This window comes from Hylobates moloch, unplaced genomic scaffold (genome assembly GCF_009828535.3).
Source record: "Hylobates moloch isolate HMO894 unplaced genomic scaffold, HMol_V3 SCAFFOLD_20, whole genome shotgun sequence".
Classification (NCBI taxonomy): Eukaryota; Metazoa; Chordata; class Mammalia; order Primates; family Hylobatidae; genus Hylobates; species Hylobates moloch.
In genome coordinates, this window is record NW_026652295.1 from 27,245,952 (window position 1) to 27,271,191 (window position 25,240).

The window sequence follows — 25,240 nt, forward strand, 5'->3', positions numbered from 1 at the left end:
AGTGTTTACCCAAAGGAGCTGAAAACCAGTGTCTACACAGAAATTTGCACACAGGTGTTTATAACAGCTTTATTCATAATTGCCAAAACTCAGTAGGTAAATGAATAAATAATGGGTCTGTTTTTAAAAGAGTGTTTTATATTTTTACTATTGAACATCTTTTCACATGTTAATTTGTCACTTATCTTGTTTTGTGTATAGTAATGTTCATATCCTTTACTAATTTTTCTACTAAAGTCTCCTTTTACTCTTAAACAGAAGTGCCCTTAAAAATAAAATAGGGAACTTGCATTTCAGCATTTTAAATGCACATGTCCTTTGGCTGATCAGTTCTAGTATGTGGCATTTATCCTAGAAATATATTCTTAAAAGAACGTAAAGGTATTAAATGGTGTTCCCTCTAGCATTGCTTTTAAAGAAAAAATATAACCTAAGTATGCATCAATAGGATAGTTAAGTAAATTATGGAACACCCATACAATATTACTTAGCTGTTAAAGAATAAGCTGATCTGTGAAGATCTCCAAGCTGTCTTAACCGAAAAGAGCTAAGGTGCAAAATTACATTATGATACCATAAGTGTTTTAAAATGTGTAAATACTTATTCACTAAACAAAATGTTCATTAAGTGCTACTGTGTGGCAGGTAGTGTCCTAGATAAACATGAACAAAATACAACAGTTAGCTCTAAAGAGGGGACACTGTTCGTTTTATGGTCCTTTTGCAACTTGACTTTTTTATTGTACATATATTATGTATACTTAAAATAATTTGTGCAGCTTACTATAATGGTCTTTTTATTGATCTGTCTCGCCTACCAGCCAGTGATGACTCCGAAGTCAGACATTCTGTTGGTTTTTAATCGAAATGATGTACATAAATTTGGGTCGTGCTTGCACCGTGCGAATGGGCCTGGGGTCCGGCGGGGGAGAGCGACCTGGGCGGGGCCGGAGGTGGCAGCGGGGGTCCTCCCGGTTAACCAGAGAGACGAGCGGCCGTGTTCCTAGAGAGGCAGGGAACCCGCCAGACTCCGCCGCTCGGCTGCGGGCGCGGCCGGGGCGGGGTGTGGCTTTTGTGGCGGCCCAGCTGCGGGAGGCGCCGGCAACACCCGCCAACCCCGCCAGCCCAGCGGCCCGGGCTCTGGGGAAACCGGCGCTCCCGAAAGGGGAGCACCGGGCGTCTGCGCTCCCTCGGGAGCTTTTCACGAGGTCAGCTACGTCTTTGTTGTGCGCGTTCCTGAACTTTTGGTCCGTTAACCAACAGTTAGACACGCAGGTATTCAGTGCCTGGCGCGGTGCTAGATGCTGGGTGTAATCTTAGAGAAATACATTCAGGGGATCGCCTGAGGGTGCTGGCTGCTGGCATCTCAGGTGCTTTACGTGCATTCGTGAAGAAGCCCATCAGTATTTGTTGAATACCAGGTACGTGCCGGGCATGTAGAGTCTATGCAGAGATAAACTCCTGTCCTCAAGAACCCGGGTGGGGATGGGGTGGGGGATCTGTAATACGAGATGGAGATGAGAGTTAGGTGCAGTTTTCCATGGGAACACCCCATCTCTACCTGTGTGGCTTACTTTTCCTGTCTATATGTTAGGGTTAGGGGTGGCCAGGGAAGGTTTTACAATAGCACATTTGCTCTGGGCCTTGGGAATTTACCCTTAGAAGGGCAGTCCTGACTGTATAGAGTGGGTGGAAAAAAATTGAGTACTTAGCATGGCAGTGACATAAGGAATTTGGGAAGACCATGGCTTTCTTGAAAGCAGGAACCAAGTCTTTTATTCCAGAGTTAGCTTTATGCCTGGAAAATAATGAGATGCTCCACAAATGTTTATTGAGTGACAAGTCAGCAAAACCCAGTAAAGATTAGATCCTGGGGAATTTGAATTTACTTCAACGAGTTTAATGAAAACTTTTGTGTGTGTTTATGTGTGTGTGGAATATCGTCACAATTGTGCTTCAGGGAATATTAATCCAGTGACCATAGAAGCGGGGAGTTGGGCAGGAATGCCATAACAGAACATTGTTGTAACAGTAAATGAAAATGACAGTAAAATAATAAGAAGAAAAGAATGGCTGCAAGAGGCGTTTTTAAGAATTGACATGACTCACTGATTGTATATAGAGGCTGTTTAAAAGACTGAATGCATGGAAGATGATGGTGATGCTAGTAGAAATGGAGAAATACAGAGTGAATGCAGCTTTGAGGGACTCTGATCTCAGTTTGAGATCTGTTGAAATTATAGTGCAGGAGAGGCCCACAGCTGCTGGCATTTCAAGATGTGGGTTTGGAGTGCAAAAAGCAAGCTGGAGCCAAAGATTTGAGTCTTCTTGGAACAGAGATATATTGAAAGTGTGACTAAGGAGATCACAAAGGAAAAAACGAGAAGAGGGAATAAAAGAACTTGATGCATGTCTACTGTTTCAGTTATGTATTGCTGCATCAAAAATAAAACTAAACTTAGTGGCAGAAAACAAGCTCAGCTTATTGTTCCTCAGGATTATGCGGGTTGACTAGGCAGTTCTACTAGTCTCACCTGTAAGTTACTAATAGCGCTGCATTCAGCTGGTGAATTATTTGAGCACTAGGCCTGGCTGGGCTTTAGCTTGGGCATTTTGGTTCTCATCCACATGACCTCTGTATAGCTAGCTTGGGCTTCCTCACAGCATGGCAGTCTTATGGCAGTGAGCCAAGAGCTACAGCAGCACTCTCTCTTACAATGTCATTTCTTCTGTATTACATTGGTCAAAGCAAGTCATAGGCCAGAACAGATTCAAGGGAAGGAAAAATAGACTCCACCCCTTGATGAGAACTGTTAGGTAACATGGGGTACCTTAAAATGGCGCCGTACCTTAAGATGGGGCCAGTTCCAGGTTCTTCTCCCCTCCTTGACCGGGCACTGTCTGAACCCGCCAAAGGAGGGCCAATCAGAAAGAAGCATCTCGCCCCTTCCTTTGGGCCCGCCCCACGTAGGCCCAAGGGATATAAAACCCAGCACACCAACAGCTCTCTTCTCTTCTCTTCTCTTTCTCCCCCGCGCGACCTGACCTCTACCTCTCCAATAAAGATCTCTTGGCTGCCACCGGTGTCGTCTCTGACCAGCCTGTCACCCTTCAAGAACAGTGGCAAAATCTCCTACATTTAAAGTGGAATATTCAATGAGAGTTACACAGATATAGATGACCTTTGAGACTGTATTATTTGTCCATGAAGGCAGCCATCTGCCTCCTTAATGGGTAAAATTATCCCTTCTCCCCAGCTGAAGTGCAAGCTACTCAAGCTTTCTTATTGCTAACCCTTCTTCCCTCATGTCATACATCCATTATCTCTGGACTCAGGCCCTTTAGTACTAGTTCAAAATATACTTCTGATTCATTTCACTGATAATAGAAGCAAGCAGGCTCAGCTTTTGAGCATTACCTACAGTGGGGACAAAAATGTAAGTAGGTTACATACAGTTTGGAAGCTCTTATAATTTGCATGTTGCTGATCAATTCTTATGCCTCAGATCTCTATTTCTGAATATAGACCCCAAGCTAAGTGAAGCTTTAGCCTCTAAGCTCAACATGTATGAAGCTTTGCCAGGCCCTGCTCCTGAAAATGAAGATGGCCTTGTGAAAGTGAAGGAGGAAGATCCCACCTGGGAGCAGGTGTGCAACTCACAGGAGGGCAGCTCCCACAGTCAGGAGATTTGCCGCCTGCGCTTTCGGCACTTCTGCTACCAGGAGGCTCACGGACCCCGGGAAGCTCTGGCCCAACTCCGAGAACTTTGTCATCAATGGCTGAGACCAGAGATGCACACCAAGGAACAGATAATGGAACTACTGGTGCTGGAGCAGTTCCTGACCATCCTGCCCAAGGAGCTCCAGCCCTGTGTGAAGACATATCCTCTGGAGAGTGGAGAGGAGGCAGTGACAGTGCTGGAGAATCTAGAGACAGGAAGTGGAGACACAGGACAACAGGTGGGAAGAGAATGTGTGTGGTGATGTGGGAGAAGAAAAGGGGGACATGTGTTGGTTTATTTTTAACTTTTTATTTTGAAATAACTTCTAATTTATAGAAGTATTAGAAGAATAGAGAATTCCTGTAAACCCTTCATCCAAATTTGCCAGTTGTTAACATTTGTTTCATGAAGTCCCATTGTTGTGTACACACTCGTGCAAGGAAGTGCATTCCCCCCCATACACACACATACATACACATATACAGTATTTTTTTTTCCTCAAACTATTTGAGAGTTAGTTGCAAACACTATATCCCTTTACCTCACTGTTGCCCAGGCTGGAGTGCAGTGGTACGATCATAGCATCATTGCAGCCTTGAACTGCAATGGTGGAAGGCTCAAGCAATCCTCCCACCTCTGGCTCCTGAGTAGATGGGACTACAGGTGCATGCCACCATGCCTGGCTAATTTATTTTTAATTTTTTGTAGAGGGGGTGGTGTCTCACTGTATTGCCCAGGCTGATCTTGAACTGCTGGCCTCAAGTGATCATGCTGCCTTGGCCTCCCAAAGTGTTGGGATTACAGGCATGAGCCACTGCACCCAGCCATTCGGTGTGTATTTCTGAAGAGTGAGGATATTCTCTTGTATAACCAGAATACAAAAATCAAGTTTAGGGAAATTAAAATTATGATACTATCATCTAACCTTAGTCCTTATTCATATTTTGCCATGTTATCCTAATAATGTTCTTTATGATAATTTTCCTCTGATTCAGGATACAAGCCAGCATCACATATTGCACTTAGTTGCCGTATCTCTAGTCTGTGAATCTGGAGTAGCTGCTGTCTTTGTCATGACATTGTTATTTTTGAAGAGTACCGCTAGTTTTTTTGGAGAATCCCTGAATTTGAGTTTGTCCTATATTTCCTCATGATTCAGGCTGCACATTTTGGCTAGAATACCACAGAAGTAATGTGTGTTCTTAGTGCATTACTTCAGGAGGTGCATAGTGATGATTTGTCCCATTACTGATGAGGTTATGGTGGTACCTGTCAAATTTCTTTACTAGAAAGTTACCATTTTCCCCTTTGTAATTACTAAGACATTTTGAGGTGGTGTACATATCCTGTTCCTCATTAAATTTTAAACAGCTAGTTTAAACATCCACTTGTTTGTTGTTTTTGTTTTTCTGGGCTGGGATCCTTTGCCTGTCTTTTCTGCCTTGTTTGCTGCTGTATCCCCAGCATATAGAACAGTGCCTGGCTCTTATCATGCAGTCCATATATGCATGCCCTTTCAAAATAAATCTTTTGTTTCCAGGCCTCTGTCTATATTCAGGGACAGGACATGCACCCAATGGTGACAGAATATCAAGGAGTCTCTTTGGAGTGTCAGAGCCTGCAGCTCCTGCTTGGGGTAACCACCCTGAAGTGTGAACCTCCACAGCTTCCTCAAGAGAACCCCCAAGAAGTGAGTGGTGAGTGCTAGAGTGAGTTTAGTGAGGACACTGGGAGCTGGCCACTGACACTTGCACAGCCTTCTTGTCCTCAAGTTTGTATACATTGTGAAATGATTACCACAAGCTAACTTACATATCTCATAGTTACCTTTTATGTGTCTGTGGTAAGAATTCCTAAAATCTACTCTCATGAAATTTCAAATATACAATACATTATTACTAACTATACTCAGCATTCTGTACGTAGGTCTTCAGAGCTTATTCATCTTTTTTTTTTTTTTTTTTTTTTTGAGACAGAGTCTTGCTCTGTCGCCCAGGCTGGAGTTCAGTGGTGCAATCTCGGCTCACTGCAAGCTCCACCTCCCAGGTTCACGCCATTCTCCTGCCTCAGCCTCTCCGAGTAGCTGGGACTATAGGCGCCCGCCACCACGCCCGGCTAATTTTTTATATTTTTAGTAGAGACGGGGTTTCACCGTGGTCTCGATCTCCTGACCTCGTGATTTGCCCGCCTCGGCCTCCCAAAGTGCTGGGATTATAAGCGTGAGCCACCGCGCCCGGCCGAGCTTACTCATCTTATAACTGCAAGTTTGTACCCTTTGACCAACATCAAGTTTTATTTTTTTGTCTAACCCTGTATCTGAACAAACTTTTAAAGACCTGCTTTATTTTACAGTATGCTTTTTAAGCTGGTTTATTTAGTATGTATGTGTTGTGGACAAGTACGTATGATAGTAAAAGTGTGTCGGGGCAAAGCTGTTTTTTTCCAGCAAACTTTATTCCTTCTAGAAATGCAACAACAGCAATAAAAAGATTGCATAGTGATCCATTATGGAAGCAAAGAAAAGCAGAGCAAAGAAAAGTGATGTTCTGTTTTATATTTTTGGGTTAACATTACCACAGGTGCTCTTCATTTGATAATTTTGTACTCTGCCATCTGCCAACTGCCAACTGTGTGACCTAGGCAAGTCATTTAATAGGTTATTCAATTAGTCAACAATTATCTATTTGATCTCTGTGTGTACTCTGCACTCAGCTGTGATTCTTCTGAATGTGCCTAGGATTTTGGAGGCAATAATTTGGACCTTCTTGATTATTTTGAGGATTGGAAATAATCTTTTAAAGTAACAGCACAGTGGCTGGCATTGTGCAGTCATCATCGCCATTTTGATTATTGGTGGTTCTTTGGGATCAGTACCTCCTAACAGTTTTTCTAGTTCATGGCTAACATCTCTTCTCTATTTTTTAAAATATCTTTATTTTCCTGTCTCTCTCTCCGTCTTCCTTTCTTCTGCTTTCCTGTTTCCCATCAGTCTCATCTCTCTACTCTCCACATCCTTTCTTTTGCCTCTGTGTTCTCTCCTTCATCCTTCCTTTTATCACCAGCTTCTTCCTCCCCTTTATTTTTATCTATGATTTTTATTTTTTCTTTATGTTAAAGTGCATGCCTGTAAAGCACCTTATGAGTTCCTAAATCCCACTCCATTTTTTGGGTGAGAGACCCTAAAGTTGTAGAATTTTAGAATTTCTGACAGAATGAAAGCAGTTGTGATGCTCTTTCTCACACAGTAAAATCTACGTCTTAGTTCTTGAATGTTTAACAAACATAACATTTGGGGGAAAAGGCTAGGTCTCCAAAAAGGGTACGCTAAAGGCCATCATGTCTCGTTTAGGACTCTTGCCTTCTCTCTCTACAGGGCCTGTTCCCCACGGATCAGCTCATCTCCAGGAAAAAAACCCCGGAGACAAGGCTGCAGTGTCTGTGTTTAACCCAGTCAGGTCCCAGGTAAGTAGGATGCCAAGCTTCTAGGAATGTCAGTAGTGGTCTTTCTCCCTCATTCCATGTTCCTTGCCCTTCTCTTGGCTCACACTTATCATCCTGAGAGCCATTCAGGTGGCATAGTCCCTCTGCCTTCACCTTGTCACAGAATATCACAAAGTGTGTTGCATCATTCAAGGAGCTTGTATTGATTACATGCCATTGCCTCATTTCATTGTTTAGGAGGCACATCCAAATCTCAAGGCATGGGAGTGAGGGGTGGAATGAGGCTCCTGGTTTCAGAAAGTGCTCCGCTCATTTGATGTTGAGTAACTGATATTTTCTCTTTTGAAGTCTCTGGTTTATCTCCCCAGCCTTAGAATAAGGGCCCTTTCTCACATTACTTTATATTCAGCACATATGCAATTAATGCTTGGTGATAATAATGGAAATTCTATATATCCAAGGTAATACTTAACATCTTCTTCACAAAATGGACTCTGGTTTTTTTTCTTATCAGTGGTTCATTCATTTTCCTAGTCATTTATTTACCAAAAAAAAAAAAAAGTAAGTCTCTCATTTAAGTCCTCTTGCATACTGCTGCCACATCAGTTTCCTCAAGACACTTGCTCAGTCCTCTTCTATGGCTTCTAATTGATTTTTAATTCTGTCAGACCCAGTGCCTCCTGTTATTAACAAATACTTCCTGAAAAGAAGTGTCTAGAAAATAAAACCTACTCGTGCACATTCTGAAAATCAACATAATTCCCTTAAATGTAATATAATGGTATAATGTAGAAACAAAAAGTTATTTGTTTTAAAAGTAGTGTTTCAAAATGCAAGTGCTTGATGTGATTATAACTAAGGAAATTACAACATAGTCAGGTGTTTGCACTGAAATATAGTTAGTAAGTTCAAATTAAGGAGGAATAAGAAGATCAGAAGCCCAAGAAAATCAAAGGGCAATGGTATAGGTGGACAGTGGAATGAAACTAGTATTGAGTCAGATAATACAAGACTAGACAGAGAAAGTAGAGTCCTTAATTGAAGTAAGGCTTAGATATTGTAAACTGAATTATGTCCCTCCAAAAGATATATGAAAATCCTAACCCCAAGTACCTGTGAATGTGACCTGATTTGGAAACAGGCTCTGTCTTAGTCCATTTTGTGTTGCTAATAACAGAATTCCTGAGACTGGGTCATTTATTTTAAAAAGAGGTTTATTTAGCTCAAAGTTCTGCAACCTGGGAAGTCCAAGATCATCAACCTATCTGGTGAGAATCTCATGCTGCCTTAGGTCATGGCAGAAAGTGGAATGATGGAGAATCAAGTGTGTGCAAGGAGACCACACATTAGAGGCAGCCATCCTTTAAACAGCCTGCTCTTGGAGCTGAGCAAGAGCAAGAATAGAAAGCTTATTCAAAGAAATAACAATAGGCTGGGTGCAGTGGCTCTCACCTGTAATCCCAGAACTTTGGGAGGCCATGGCAGGAGGATTGCTTGAGGCCAGGAGTTTGAGACCAGCCTGAGCAACACAGCAAGACCCTGTATCTATTAAAAAAAAGAATAGTCCAGGTGCGGTGGCTCACGCCTGTAATCCTAACACTTTGGGAGGCTGAGGCAGGTGGATCATGAGGTCAGGAGTTCGAGACCAGCCTGGCCTACATGGCAAAACCCCATCTCTACTAAAAATACAAAAAAAAAGTAGCCGGGTGTGGTGGCAGGCGCCTGCAATCCCAGTTGCTCGGGAGGCTGAGGCAGGAGAATCACTTGAACCTGAGAGATGGAGGTTGCAGTGAGCCGAGATCATGCCATTACACTCCAGCCTGGGCAACAAGAGCAAGACTCCATCTCAAAAAAATTAAAATAAAATAAATTAAAAATAAATTTAATAAATAGAGTAATAATTACAAAAATCTTCACAAAACTTGTGAAAGATATAAATGTCCAGGTACAGGAAGATCTGAGAACACTGAACAGAATCATCCCAAATAAGACTACTCCAAGGCATATAATAATCAAACTCAGCTGTCAAGGAACAAGAGAGGATCTTAAAAGCAGCAAGAGAAAAGAAACAAATAAGGAGCTCCAACTCGTCTGGCAATAGACTTCTCAATGGCAATCATACAGGCCAGGAGAAAGTGGAATGACATTTTCAAAGTACTCCAAGAAAAAAACTGACATTCAAGAATATTGTATCCATCAGAATTATCTTTTATATATGAAGGAGAAAGTCTTTCCCAGGCAAAAAAAGCTGAGAGAGTACACCACCACCAGACACATCTTACAAGAAATGCTAAAGAATTCTTCAATCTAAAAGGAAAGAAGACTAATGTGCATAAAGAAAACTTTTGAAGGCATAAAAGTCACTGATAAAACTAAGTACATGGACAAACCCAGAATACTTTATTACTGTAATAGTGACATATAATATACTCACAACTGTGAAGTCCCAAGACATACCTATCAAAAACAATAATAGGACTGGACACAGTGGCTCATGCCTGTAAACCCAGTTCTTTGGGAGGCTGAAGTGGGAGGATCACTTGAGACAAGGGAGTTTGAGACCAGCCTGGCCAATATGGTAAGACCCTGACGCTTTACCTGGAGAGTAGAGACAGAGTGAGACCATATCTTTAAAACAAAACAAAACAAACAATAATAGCCAGCAACCTGTTAAGAGATAGGTAATATAAAGATATAAATTTAGACAACGAAAAGTCAGAATCTAGAGAAATGGAATTAAAGCCGATAATTTTTTTCTGTGTGTTTCTGCCTTTGTTTCTACTCTTGTTTTTGGGATCTAAGATAAGTTGTCATCTCTTTAAAATAACTTATTATATCTAAAGGTCTTTGTAAGCCTCATGATAACCACAATGCAAAAACCTATAATAAACTCACTAAAAATAGCAACAAATGAAGGCATACTGTAAGAGAAAATCACTTAGCCACAGAGGTTTTTTTTTTTGTTGTTGTTGTTGTTTGAGATAGGGTCTCGCTCTTTCACCCTGGCTGAAGTGCAGTGGTATCATCTCAGCTCACTGCAACCTCTGCCTCCCAAGTTCAAGTGATCCTCCCACTTCAGCCTCCCAAGTAGCTGGGACCACAGGTGTGTGCCACCATGCCTGGATAATTTTTTGTATTTTTTGTAGACCTGGGTTTTTGCCATGTTGCCCAGGCTGGCCTTGAACTTCTGTCCTCAAGCAGTCTGCCCACCTTGACCTCCCAAAGTGCTGGGATTACAGGAGTGAGACACCATGCCCGGCTGTATATAACAATTATAAATACCTATGCATGCAACACCAGAGCTCCCAAGTATATAAGGAAAATATTAATAGATCTAAAAGGAGAGCTAGACTGCAATACAGTAATAGTAGGAGATTTTAATACCCCACTGTCAGTAACTGACACATCATCCAGACAGAAAGTCAACAAAGAAACAGTAGAATTAAACTACATACTAGATCTAATAAGCCTAACTGATATTTACTGAACATGTCACCCAACTGCTACAGAATGCACATTCTTTTCATCAGCACATGGAACATAAGAATAGACCATATCTTAGGCCACAATCAAATCTGAACAAATTTTTAAAAAATATAAATCATATCAAGTTCTTTTTTAATCACAGTGGAATAAAACTAGAAAGCAAAAACAAGAAAAACCTTGGAAACTACACAAATGCATGGAAATTAAATAGCATGCTTCTAAACAACTAATTTGTCAGGGAAGAAATTAAGAAGGAAATTTTAAAATGTCTTGAAACTAATGAAAATAGAAAATGTGACATATCAAAATTTGTGGGATACTGCAAAAGCAGTACTAAGAAGGAAATTTATAGCAATAAACACCTATATCAAAAAGGTAAAAAGACATCAAATGAACAACCTAATGATATACCTCAAGGAACTAGAAAAGCAAGAACAAACCAAACCAAAATTAGTAGAAGGAAACAAATAATAAAGATTAGAGCAGAAATAACTGAAATTGAGACCAAAAAAACCCCAGAAGAACAATGAAAGAAGAAGTTGGATTTTTTTTAAAAGGTAAACAAAATCAAGCCTTTAGCTAGACAAAAAAGAAGACCCAAATGAATAAAATCAGAAATGAAAAAGACATAACATGTGAGACCTCAGAAATACAAAGAAACCATTAGAGACTATTATGAACAACTATATGACAATAAATTTGAAAACCTGGAAGAAATGGATAAATTCCTAGATGCATGCCAACTACCAAGATTGGACCATGAAGAAATAGAAAACTTCAGCAAACCAATAACAAGTAACAAGATAGAGTCTGTAATAAAAAGTCTTCCATCAAAGAAAAGCCCAGGACCTGCTGGCTTCTCTGCTGAATTCTACCAAACATTTAAAAAAAGAACTTACACTAATCCTATTCAAACTCTTCAAAAAAAAAAAAAAAAATTGAAGAGGAGGGACTACTTCCAAATTCATTCTAGGAAGCCAGCATTACCCTGATACCAAAACCAGACTAGGATACAACATAAAAAGAAAACTACAGACCAATATCAGTGATGAACATAGGTGCATAAATTCTCGGTGAAACACTAGCAAACTGAATTCAACAACACATTAAAAAGATCATTCACCATAATCAAGTGGGATTCACTCCAGGGATGCAAGGATGGTTCAACATATGCAAATCAATAAATGATATATCACAATATAATCAGGAACAAAAACCATATGATTATTTCAATAGATGCTGAAAAGCATTTGACAAAATTCATTGCTTTTTGATAAAAACCCTTGTCAAAATTGATATAAAAGGAACATACCTCAAAATAAGGGCCATATGTGACAAACCCACAGCTAACATCAAACTGAAGGCCTTTTCTCTAAGGACTGGAACAAGACAAGGATGCCCACTGTCACCACTGTTGTTCCATATAATACCCAAAGTCCTGGCCAGAGCAATTACACAAGAGAAAGAAATAAATGGCATGCAAACTGGATAGCAAAAAGTCAGGTTAGTCTGTTCGCAGATGATAAAATCTTATACCTAGAAAAACCTGAAGACTACACCAAAAAAACTGTTAGTGCTTATAAACAAACTAAGTAAAGTTGCAGGATAAAAAATCAATACTCAAAAATTAGTAGCATTTATATACTTCAATGGTGAACAATCTGAAATAGAAATCAAGAAAATAATCGCATTTACAATAGCTACAAAAAAATAAAATACTTAGGGAATTTAAATACTAAAAATTTAAACACCAAATTAAGTTAAATTTAGTGTTTAAATTCCCTAGGTATTTTATATTTTTTAGTATTTATAATTTATAATTTAGCATTTAATTTAAATACTAAAAAGTGAAAGACCTGTATAAGGAAAACTAAAACTCTCATGGAACAAATTGAAGAGGACACAAGAACAATGGAAAGATATTCCGTGCTGATGGATTAGAAGAATTTATATTATTAAAATGACAATACTTCCCAAAACAATTTACAGATTCAGTGTAATCACTCTCAAAACACCAATGACATTCCTCACAAAAATCAGAAAAAAAAAATTCATGGGGTGAGCCCTAAATCTAATGACTCATATTCTTATAAGAAGTCCATATTTGCAAATTGACCAAGGGGTTGAAAAAAAAGAAAGAAAAATGCCCAAGTGAAAACACACACAGGGAGAATGCCATGTGATGACTGAGGCAAAGATTTGTATAACACATCTGCAAGCTGAGAAACACCAAGAATTGATGACAAACACTAAAAACTTGGAGAGAGGCAAGGAAAATTATCCCATAGAGCTTTTTTCTTTTCTTTTCTTTCCTTTCCTTTCCTTTCCTTTCCTTTCCTTTCCTTTCCTTTCCTTTCCTTTTCTTTTTTCTTTTCTTTCTTTTTCTTTCTTTTTGAGACAGAGTCTTGCTCTGTTGCCAGGCTGGAGTGCAGTGGTGTGATCTTGGCTCACTGCAATCTCCGACTCCCTGGTTCAAGTGATTCTCCTGCCTCAGCCTCCCGAGTAGCTGAGATTACAGGCATGTGCCACCATGCCCAGCTAATTTTTATATTTCTAGTAGAGACGGGGTTTCACCATGTTGGCCAGGATAGCCTGGATCTCCTGACCTAGTGATGCGCCCACCTTGGCCTCCCAAAGTGCTGGGATTACAGGCATGAGCCAGCACGCCGGGCCTCCCATAGAGCTTTCAAAGATAACATGGCCCTACTGATATCTTGATTTTGGATTTCTAGCCTCCAGAGCCATGAGAGAATACGATTCTATTGTTTTCCACTATTGAGGTTGTGGTACTTTGTTACGAGAGCCGTAGGAAAGCAATATAAGTTACAAAACAAATGATGGACTGATGAAGGGAGAAAATAAGGAGGTATGGTATTACAGATACACTTCCTTTATTGTGTTTCACTTTATTGTGCTTTGCAGTACTGAAAGTTTGTGACGACCCTGTGTGGAACAAGTCTGTCAGCAACATTTTTCTGCAGCATGTGCTAACTTTGTGTCTCTGTGTCACATTTTGGTAATTCTTAAAATGTTTCAACCTTTATTATTGTATCTGTCATGGTGATCTGTGATCAGTTATTTTTGATGTTACTATTGAATTTGTTTTGGTGTGCCACAAACCATGCCCATTTAAGATGGCAAACCTAATCGATAAACATTGTATGTGTCCTGACTGTTCCATTGATCAGCTGTTCCCTCATCTCTTTTCCTTTCCTTGGTCCTTGCTATGTCCTGAGACACAATAATATTGAAATGAAGCCATTTATAATAATACTACTACAGTGACCTCTATGTGTTCAAGTGAAAGGAAGAGTCACATGCCTCTCAGGTTAAATCAAAAGCTAGAAGTGATTAAGCTTAGTAAGGAAGGCATGTTGAAAGCCGAGATAGGCCAAAAGCTAGGAGGCCTCTTGTGCCAAACAGGCAAGTTGTGAATGCAAAAGAAATGTTCTTGAAGGAAATGAAAAGTGCTACTCTGGTGAACATACGAATGATAAGAAAGCAAATAGCTTTTTGCTGTTATGGAGAAAGTTTTAGTGGTTTGGATAGAAGATTACACCAACCACAGCATTGCCTTAAGGCAAAGGCTAATCCAGAGCACATCTCTTACTCTCTTCAATTCTGTGAAGGCTGAGAGAGGTGAGGAAGCTACAGAAGAATAATTGGAAGCTAGCAGAGGTTGGTTCGTGAGGTGTAAGGAAGAAGCCATCTCCATAAAATGCATCAGCAACAAGTGCTGATGTAGATGCTGCAGCAAGTTATCCAGATCTAGCTAAAATCACTAATGAAGGTGGCTACACTAAACAACAGATTTTCAATGAAGATGAAACAACCTTATATTGGAATAAGATGCCATCTAGGACTTTGATTGCTAGAGAGGAGAAGTCAGTGCCTGGCTTCAAAGCTTCAAAGGACAGCCTGACTTGTTAGGGGCTTATGCAGTTGGTGACTTTAAAGTTGAAGCCAGTGCTCATTTATCATTCTGAAAATCCTAGGGTCCATAAGAATTATGCTAAACCTACTCTGCCCGTGCTCTAGAAATGGAACAACAAAGCCTGGATGATAGCACATCTGTTTACAGCATGGTTTACTGAATATTTTAAGCCTACTGTTGAGACATAGTACTCAAAAAAAAAAAAAAAAGATTTCTTTGAAAATATTACTGCTTATTCACAGAGCACCTAGTCACACAAGAGCTCTGAAGGAGAGGTACAAGGAAATTAATGTTTTCAAGCCTGCCAATACAATACACATTCTGTAGCCCATGGATCAAGGAGTACTTTTGACTTTCAAGTCTTATTATTTGAGAAATACATTTTGTAAGACTACAGCTGCCATAGAAAGTGATTCCGTAGATAGTGATGGATCTGGGCAAAGTAAATTAAAAACCTTCTGGAAAGGATTCATCATTCTAGATGCCATTAAGGACATTTGTGATTCAAGGGAGGATGTAAAAATACCGGCAATAACAGGAGTTTGGAAGAAATTGGTTCCAACACTCATGGTTGTCTTTGAGAGGTTTAGGACTTCAGTGGATAATGTAGCTGCAGATGTGGTGGAAAGGACTAGTATTAGAATTGGAACCTGAAGATGTGACTGAATTGCTACAATCTCATGATAAAACTTAAACAGATAAATTACTTCTTATGGATGAGCAAAGAAAGTAGTTTGAGATTGAATCTACTCCTGGTGAAGGATTGTTGAAATGACAACAAAGGATTTAGAATATTACATAAACTTAGTTGATAAAGCAGCAGCCGGTTTGAGATGATTGAGTACAATTTTGAAAGAAGTTCTACTCTGGGTAAAATGCTATCAAACAACATCCCATGCTACACAAATCTTTTGTGAAAGGACGAGTCAATCAAGGTGGCCAACGTTACTCTTGTCTTGTTTTAAGAAATTGCCACAGCCACCAAAACCTTCAGCAACCACCACACTGATTAGTCAGCAGCCTTCAACATTGCAGGAAGCCCCTCTACTAGCAAAAAGATTACAACTCTCTGAAGGCTCAGATGATTATTAGCATGTTTTAGCAACAAAATATTTTTAAATTAAGATATATACTTTTTTAGACATAATGCTTATGTACAATTAATAGACTACATAGTATAGTGTAAACATAACTTTCACATGCACTCAAAAGCCAAGAAATTTCTGTGACTTGCTTTATTGTGATATTTGCCTTATAAGTGGTGGTCTGGAACTGAACCTGCAATATCTCTGAGGTAGGCCTATGTTTAAATGAGGTGGGCTTTGCCTTTTATTATCAAAATAATTATCTGTTTGTAGTTTGGGATAGGGTGATGATGAGTTAAAGAGAAAACATGTTCTGTCTTGAAACCCCCTCCTTGTCAAAACAGACATTCATTCTTTAAAAGACTGGCACTGTATCCTTTTTCAGGCAACAAGAAAGAGAAAGTAGATTGGAAAATGAGAGAAAATCAAGAGGCTAATGAAACCATGTGGTAGCCTTTTGGGACAGTGTCAGAGAGATAGAAAATCAGACAGTTCCCAAAATAAATAATTTCGGTGTATGATTTTTCCAGCCTACATATCATTACTAGCTTTGAAATATTTTTAAACAATCTTTGTTCATGAAATTCAGTGAGCTTTATGCATTTACATTAGATTCCAAGTCTATTAAGTCTCAAAACTCCATTATGTATTTGTAGTCAGTTTAATTGAGTTTGTTATAACTACAATATTATATTGAAGTGCTGTTCAACCAAATACATAGAAAATGCTGTAAAATAGTGTGTAGAACAATCCAAGTGAGTCAACTTTTGTGACAATGTCTTTAATCGATGTAAGCTTCCTTCTCTAACTTTCTTGAATTACTGACTTTTTTTCCAGTATCATCCTGTAAAAACTCTTCAGGATTCCTATGTTTCAGTGTAGCTAATTTATTGATTGTAGGTTTGGTTCAGGAGGACACTCAAAAGTCCTGCAGGATGTGGAAGAATTCTTTGTAGTGTAGGACTGTCCCACATATTGCAAGATGCCTAGCATCTCTGGCCTCACCCTCTGAATGGCATTGGCTTGAGGTGGTGGTGGACTTCATTGTTATAATCAGAAAGGTTCCCACAAATTTACAAAATGCCCTGAGGGGCTGGAACTACTGGTCTACAGTGTGGTATTCAACACCCTTCACAACTGGATTCCTTACCATGTGAAAACAAAGAGGCTATTTTCTTTTTTTGTCTTTTTAGACACTGGTGAAGACTGAGGAAGAAACAGCCCAGGCCCTTGCTGCAGAGAAGTGGTCACATCTGAGTCTGGCTCGGAGGAACCTCTGTGGGAACACAGCTCAGGAGACAGTTACGAGCCTCAGTCTGATGAGTAAGGCCAGGCCTCTGACTGGACCCCTGTCTGGACTCTCATTTTCCCGTCACTCACCCTGGCTTGGCCCTTGGGAGGCCACTTTTCCTACAGACCCACACCCTTCCTTTCCCTTCTTCTAGCCTCTGCCTCCAGACTTCTCCTAGCCCTTATCACTTTGCATCCTTCCCAATCACATTTTCTTCTGTTGCTAATCAGCTTACTGATTCTTGTGGTTATCTTCTCTGATCATGCCTTCCAGTTCCCTGATTCCTTCAGTGACTCCTTTGTATCCTTTTCCCCTTTTTTCTTCCCTCTCAAGGATTCCATATAACTTGTCTTTCAGATATCCCTTCATACTTGGAAGCCCCATGAACACCTCTGTCTGATCTTGTCTTTGCCTCAGAGGAGGTCATCTTCACTCTCTAAGAACACTACGGTTCATGTTTATTTTATTTTTTTAGTTTTTTTAAAGATGGGGTCTCACTTTGTTGCCCATGCTGGAGCATAGTGGCACGATGATAGTTCACTGCAGCCTCAAACTCCTGGGCTCAACTGATCCTCCCACCTCAGACTTCTAAAAAGCTGGGGCTACACCCAGGTAATTTTTTGTAGACACGGAGTCTCGCTATGTTGCCCAGGCTGGTCTTGAACTCCTGGCCTGAAGCAGTCCTCCCACCTCGGCCTCCCAAAGCACCCAGCCTAATTTTCTTGAAATGTGCTCTGCCCTGTTGGGCCCTCTCTCCAGCAGGGCTTTGGTGCCTTATAATTAAGGCACCTTTCTTATCATTTTCCCATACCATGCCACATTTTGTAGGATTGCTGAAACTGTGCACCCTTGAAACACCAATATGATTTTTTTTTGTTTGATTTGGAACATCTATTCCCTACCCTGGAAGTTTTTTTTTTTTTTTTCAAAATTCGCGTAACAGATGACATTTAAATCATTAATGTTATATTTTAGCTGAAGAAACTGTAACTAAAGATAGATTGTTTAATGCAAAGCAAGAAACTTCTGAAGAAATGGAACAAAGTGGAGAAGCCTCAGGAAAGCCCAACAGGTGAGTGTCCATGGTCCTCAGTGAATCAAATCCTGCAGATACAAGAAATTGGAATGGAATCAGAGAAACCAATTGGTCAAAAGCCTGCTTCTCTGGAATAAGATATGACGACTGCCACTCACTTCTGTGATCATAGGAGGTCCGTGCCAAGAAAGTGACCTATTCAAAATTTCAGTATGCAATAAATATACAAAACCTTCAGTTGATACTCAGTTTCCTCCAAGAAGCCTATCCTGATCCAGTCTGTCCTGCTTGATTACCCTTCCCTGGGCTCCCTTACATTTTTATGGAGCTGCGGAGAAGCCAGAAGGCAGATAATTTAACAAGAGTGAGGGCTACAGATGAAGCTGCCATGACAGTTAAGAAAGAAATGTCAGAGCGGAAGAGGACAAGCAGGGTACAGGTTGAGCATTCCAAATCTGAAATGTTCCAAAATCTGAGCTGTTTGAGCACCAGCGTGATGCTCAAAGGAAATGCTCATTGGAGCATTTTGGATTTCGGATCTTTGGTTAGGGATGCCCAACTGGTATAATGCAAATATTCCAAAATCTGAAAAAAATCCAAAATTCAAAAATCTTCTGACCCCAAGCATTTCAGATAAGGGAAAATTAACCTGTATTTTCAACTGCCAGTAGGAGACCTGAACAAGGTATAGGTCAAAAGGAAAGTTAGCTGATGAAGTAGAAATGAATGACAGTGGTGGGTTCTTCATATGTGCTGGTTGTGGGAATGAATGAACTTGTAACAGATACTCCTATGCAAAGCAAGAAACTTCTGAAGAAATGGAACAAGGTGGAGAAGTCTCGGGGATGCCCAACATTCCGAGGCTTCTCAGGATTGCAGAAAGAAAGGGAAGAAATCACAAGCAGAGGGTTGGCTTCTGGTGACGCCATTCGGTCCTCAGAGACTTGAGAAAAGAGAGAGTAAGCAAGGTGTGCTACTTGGCTAAAGAGCTGAGAAGGGGGTATGAATTTTCCTTATTCACATTTGTTCAACTTAGAGAAACTGGGAGCTAAATCTCAGCTAAAGTAGAAATGTCTTAAAGCTTAAGAAGAGAAGTGAAATTTTGCATTAAGATTAGTGAAGACTGAGCCAGGCTCCACTAAAGGAAGAGAAATGATGTTCAGTAACTTAGAGCAGAGTTATGCAACTGGAGAATAGGAATCTGCTATTGTGCCTGTGAGGTGCATTTAGTATCAGGCAACTAACAGGTAATTCATAGTGCCTATAAGAATAAAGATATTCATATAACAAAAAGTATGAAGGTAGGCTATTTCAGGTTTGGTGCAGTAGCTTAACCATGGTATCAAAGATCTAGCCCCCTGCCCTCCTTCTAGTCTCCCTCCCTCACCTCCACCCCACATTCTTAGCTCTTTTTTCCCATTTCTCACTCCCATTTCCTTCCCTCACAATATTGGGCTTAACGCACTGTGGTTCTTAGAGTTTAGATGTCAACAGTAGAAAGACTCAGTGTGATCAAGGAATGTCACTGAAGTTATGGATGTCAGGGAACTTTAAGATGGGTGCGTTGAATACATGCAGACATTGAAGACACCCTGGATGATAAACACTTTACGTAAAGAAATGTATGTAGTGTAAATTATATTAAAATATACTCTTCATGCTTCTTAAATGTCTTTGAAAACTTGACTAGTTTACCAACAGAACACTAATAAATTAAATGCACATATCTAAAAATTAAAAACTTTGTGTAAAATAATACTTTTCAGCTGGGTGCAGTGGCTCACGCTTGTAATCCCAGCACTTTGGGAGGCCGAGGTGAGTGGATCACAAGGTCAGGAGTTTGAGACCAGCCTGGCCAACACAGTGAAACCCTGTCTTTACTGAAAATACAAAAATTAGTTAGGCATGGTGGCACGTGCCTGTAGTCCCAGCTACTTGGGAGGCTGAGGCAGGAGAATTGCTTGAACCTGGGAGGCGGAGGTGGCAGTGAGCTGAAATCATGCCACTGCACTCCAGCCTGGGTGACAGAGCTAGACTCTGTCACAAAAAAAAAAAAAAAAAAACTTTTCACCTTTGTAACTTTAGCTTACTTCCTTGTAAACCCCATAAAAATAAGTCCAAGTGCAATGAGTTGAGTTTCATTTGTTTTTCCCCAGAGTAGTATGTCCATCAGATGAATGTAGAACTAGCAGGGACTAAGTCCTTCCATGTTCAGAAATTCTGTGAGAGATGTCAGAAGACCTGGTAAATAATAACCTTTTTTTCTTATTCAGATTCAGAACCAATTGACAGGGATGCAGGAGTAAAATAGATGGTTCTGGAAACCTGAGTTTCTTACTGACAGAAGTTAGACCGGATAAAAACGGCTTAAAGGCAGAGCTAAATAGGCTTGTACTGGCAGAGGAGGATTGTAGCAGATGTCCCTCTGCATAGGTCTTCTCAATGCAACTTGGGGCACCAAGGAGCATGGGGTGTCTGCATCCTGCTCCTAAAGAGGACAGAGGGAGGAGTGTACCAAGGATACTCAGTTCTTTCTCCCAGGCTCAACAGTTAGTTCCATCCTGAGGCGTGAGTGAGAGGTGGAGAGAGGTTAGAAATGTTCAATCTAGCCAAAGTCCTCCCCGTGGAAACTTAAGAGAAATAAGTAAGTATCCCCCCACACCCACCCCAAGCCCCAAAAGATTTAAGCTTCAGCAGATTTATCATGTGTGAGAGAATATGATTGAGGATTTTTATAAGATGTTCTTTTTTTCTTTCCCAGAGTGTGTGCACCCCAGATTGCTTGTAGTACTCCTATCCCTACTGAAAGGACAGTTGCACATTTGAACACTCTGAAGGACCGTCACCCAGGTGATTTGTGGGCCCGGATGCACATCTCATCCTTGGAATATGCTGCAGGAGACATTACCCGAAAAGGGAGAAAAAAAGACAAAGCTCGAGTGAGTGAACTGCTCCAAGGCCTCTCATTCTCTGGTGACTCAGATGTGGAAAAAGATAATGAGCCTGAGATCCAGATCCAGCCTGCTCAAAAGAAGTTAAAAGTATCATGTTTCCCAGAAAAGAGTTGGACCAAAAGAGACATTAAACCCAACTTTCCAAGCTGGTCAGCACTGGATTCTGGACTTTTGAATCTCAAGAGTGAAAAGTTGAACCCAGTAGAGCTTTTTGAATTATTTTTTGATGATGAAACATTCAACTTAATTGTCAGTGAAACCAATAATTATGCTTCTCAGAAAAATGTCAGCTTGGAAGTCACAGTTCAGGAAATGAGGTGTGTGTTTGGTGTCTTACTTTTGAGTGGATTTATGAGGCATCCTAGAAGGGAAATGTATTGGGAAATCTCTGACACCGATCAAAACCTGGTTAGAGATGCAATCAGAAGGGACAGATTTGAATTGATCTTCTCAAACCTGCATTTTGCAGATAATGGCCACCTAGATCAAAAAGATAAGTTTACAAAGTTGAGACCTCTTATAAAACAAATGAATAAAAATTTCCTCTTGTATGCTCCCCTGGAAGAATACTATTGCTTTGATAAGTCAATGTGTGAATGCTTTGATAGTGATCAATTCCTGAATGGAAAGCCTATCAGAATTGGCTATAAAATTTGGTGTGGTACAACCACACAGGGTTATCTGGTTTGGTTTGAACCCTATCAAGAAGAATCAACTACGAAGGTAGATGAGGATCCTGATCTTGGGTTAGGTGGAAATCTAGTGATGAACTTCGCTAATGTTCTTTTAGAGAGAGGTCAGTATCCCTATCACCTGTGTTTTGATAGCTTCTTTACAAGTGTCAAATTGTTGTCAGCCTTGAAGAAGAAGGGGGTGAGAGCAACAGGAACAATTCGTGAGAACAGGACCGAAAAATGTCCCCTTCTGAATGTAGACCATATGAAGAAAATGAAGAGAGGGTATTTTGATTTCCGAGTAGAAGAAAACAATGAGATAATTTTGTGTCGTTGGTATGGGGGTGGCATTATCAGTCTGTGCTCCAATGCTGTGGGCATAGAACCAGTCAATGAGGTAAGCTGTTGTGATGCTGATAATGAAGGAATCCCTCAGATAAGTCAACCATCCATAGTAAAAGTGTATGATGAATGCAAGGAAGGTGTAGCTAAAATGGATCAAATTATTTCAAAATACAGGGTGAGGATAAGAAGCAAGAAATGGTACTCAATTTTGGTGAGCTACATGATTGATGTGGCCATGAACAATGCATGGCTACTACACAGAGCCTGTAACCCAGGTGCTTCTCTAGACCCCTTGGATTTTCGGAGATTTGTTGCACATTTCTACTTGGAACACAATGCTGATCTGTCAGATTAGGGCACATAAAATGGACATAGTGCAGACATTAATAAGACATAGAAAAATAATAATTGTACATGCTGTTGTACCCTCCCAAAGTAAATCTGATATATGTAATGAAGTTATTAAATAATACTTTAAAAAATCAGACATTTATATAGAGTTTCAAAGACTATTGTTAACAAATAATGTTAAAAATTATCTGTGAAAATTTTGAACTGTAGTACCTTTGTCTATGTCAAATTTTGTGTCAGACATGGGAAATCATGTATTTGTTCAATAGACTATTTTGTGCACTTATTTATTGATTTTTTGAGACACAGTCTCGCTCTGTGGCCAGGCTGGAGTGCAGTGGCACGATCTTGGCTCACTGCAACCTCCGACACCCTAGTTCAAGCGATTCTCCTGCCTCAGCCTCCCAAGTAGCTGGGATTACAGGCACGTGTTGCCATGCCCAGCTAATTTTTGTATTTTTAGTAGAGACAGGGTTTCATCGTGTTGGCCAGGATGGTCTCGATTTGACCTTGTGATCTGCCTGCCTCGGCCTCCCAAAGTGCTGGGATTACAGGCGTGACCCACCATGCCCGCCTATTTTGTGCATTTAAAGAAGGAAATCCTGCCTCTTAAAAAACAATTCTCTGGAGCATGCCATTTTAAAGATGCAAGCAGTGTCATAGTAACCATAGAATGGTGCTGACTCCATAGTTCAAACTAGTGACACAGCCTATGAAGTAAGAATGATCTAAACAAAACATAGGTGGTAAGAGACTAAAAACCTTAGCATTGGTGTAAAACTGGATCGGATTGTGTGTAAGTGAGAAGGGTCAGGCATGGATATTGAAGGAGAGTGCTATAAAAGAAAAACCAGAGGTGAAGCAGTGCCTTTGAATATTGAAATGATAGATGTATCCTATGGTGATTGTGTGAGTTGGCAGCAGAAGTCAGAGGAGTAAAGAAAACCAAGGAAACATGAAGCAAATCAGGATAACAAGTAACCAGGAGAGTGAAGGAAAAGATAGGCATAAAGTCAACATAAAGGCCATGTTGAAATCACCTGAGGAGATGTCTAGGCTTAAGGTCGTCAGTGATAGGTAACTGAAGGAGAAACACTTGGAAAAGTGGATGATACAGGCTGTGACTCCTTAGTGTTGAAGTCTAGTATTGGTGGATTAGTCTGGAGGGTAGAGAAGACAGGCTCCACCTCATTTCTGTGGGTTGTAGCCACAACAGCTCCTTGCCTTTCTTTCATATCCTAATATTTACAGTCCCTTTCCTGGCTGGAAGGCAGGTGGTCAGGTTTGAATTCTTTCAACAGGTATGTTTATTATGTGGATGACTGGTGAAAGCGTAAGCTGCGCGTAATATAGTCACAGATTCACCTATTCCATGCAAGATGTTCAAAGAAAATATAAGTTCATTATTTCCTGTAATTGATCTGATATTCTTTCTGAAATACATCACCAGGGTGGGTTGGTTTCTACTTTTAAATGATGAAGTGTCTGGTGTCTAAGTATCTACCCACAAAAGGGTATTAATAGAATGCAGGTTTTAGTTAAATGATGAGTGGTGCAGATAGTAATTGCTAATATAGACAGGAAATAGTTACAGAATAACTTCGTATTTCACTTTCATGTCTGCACTTTCGTATTTCACTTTAGAGCCCTCTAGCCATCCCCACTTGGCAGTTATCAGAGGCTGCACTTTATATCTCCCATATTCTAAATCTGCTTTTCTCTTCTCCAGGGTTCCATAATTATGTAAATAATATCACTGAACACCCAGGTTATCAAACAAGACACCTAAATGTTACCTGTGACCCTCTTCTACCACTCACCTCTAATATCTCTTGAATCCATTCACACCATTCCACCTCTTTGCCATCATTCAGACCACAGTTCTGTGATGTTGCTTGACTGCTCACCAGACCCTTCCTTGACCCTCCCCCTCCCCAAACCTGTCTCCAAACAATGACTGTGAAAGTTATGAAGAGCAAATCTGAGCATCAGCTATGCAGAAGATAGAAACAGTATGTTACGAAAAAGCATAAATAGTGGACTGTATGTGGGTCTTGGCACCAGAAAGTCTTTGAATTTCAGCCATGTAACCTTGGGCAGATTAACTCTCTGAGCCTAACCCACACTCTCCATGGCACTCAATATACCACTCTACAGTTGAGAAGTAAATGTGGAGCCCAAGGAAAATGGGGAGTGACACCCTAAGACTGGAGCAGAACTGGCCCATGCTGTACACACCAGCACCTGCCCAGGAAGTGAAGTAAGCTGGAAGGAACCTGGTTCCCTGAAGACTGGAAAAGAGTCTTGAAAATTGCCTACGGCTGAGATTTACATGTGAGGGCAAAAAACTTCTATCTTGGTGAATTCATTGTTACTGGGGGTGGGGTGGGGGTATTTGTTATTCCCAGCTGAACATAATTCTAAGTGACAGTCACTGATCCATATCAGGTCTCCTAGGTTAGATGAAGTTGGATACAGGAGAACAACTTTGGATGACTCCTAATTCACACCCACAAAAAAATTGAACAAAAACTTTTAGCATTTGCTACATATGACTATTCTAAGAGTTTTACAAATATTAAGTTATTAATATCCCCATTCTATGGATGAGAAAAACATAAGTAGAATTTTAAAAGTCATATAGCTAGTAAGTGGTGTAATCCTTGCAGCCAATATTGAGTGCCAATTTGTTTTATGGTTTCTGCTTCTAGTTTTTATTCCTTTTGGTCTTCTCTTTAAAAAACCCAAAAAAGATCACACTGTAGGAGAGGTCAACACCTTTGTCATTGTGAAAGGGTTAGGAAAAGACATTACAAATGTTCCTGGAGATCTGTACCAAGAGAATGACTGTCTACCACACCATTGTACTGAACATATATGGTACTTCTGCACACACCGTGTTCATGGTGCTCCTTAAATAC

General features: G+C 40.3%; 1 protein-coding gene across 4 annotated transcripts; it reads left to right on the top strand.

Moving 5' to 3' along the window:
- Window positions 1-1,040: 1,040 nt before the first annotated feature.
- On the top strand, window positions 1,041-22,605 carry PGBD1 (piggyBac transposable element derived 1). Of its 4 annotated transcripts, none has more exons than XM_058432259.1 (7): window positions 1,041-1,421; window positions 3,066-3,960; window positions 5,263-5,419; window positions 7,096-7,184; window positions 16,862-16,991; window positions 17,935-18,031; window positions 20,757-22,605. In XM_058432259.1, the coding sequence occupies exons 2-7, from the start codon at window positions 3,565-3,567 to the stop codon at window positions 22,321-22,323; spliced, it is 2,436 nt and encodes an 811-aa protein (XP_058288242.1). In that variant the 5' UTR covers window positions 1,041-1,421; window positions 3,066-3,564; the 3' UTR covers window positions 22,324-22,605. The 4 variants fall into 4 exon arrangements, with proteins under 4 accessions (XP_058288242.1, XP_031997311.1, XP_031997312.1 ...); XM_032141420.2 differs by having other exon boundaries at window positions 3,507-3,960; XM_032141421.2 differs by having other exon boundaries at window positions 3,527-3,960.
- Window positions 22,606-25,240: the final 2,635 nt, after the last annotated feature.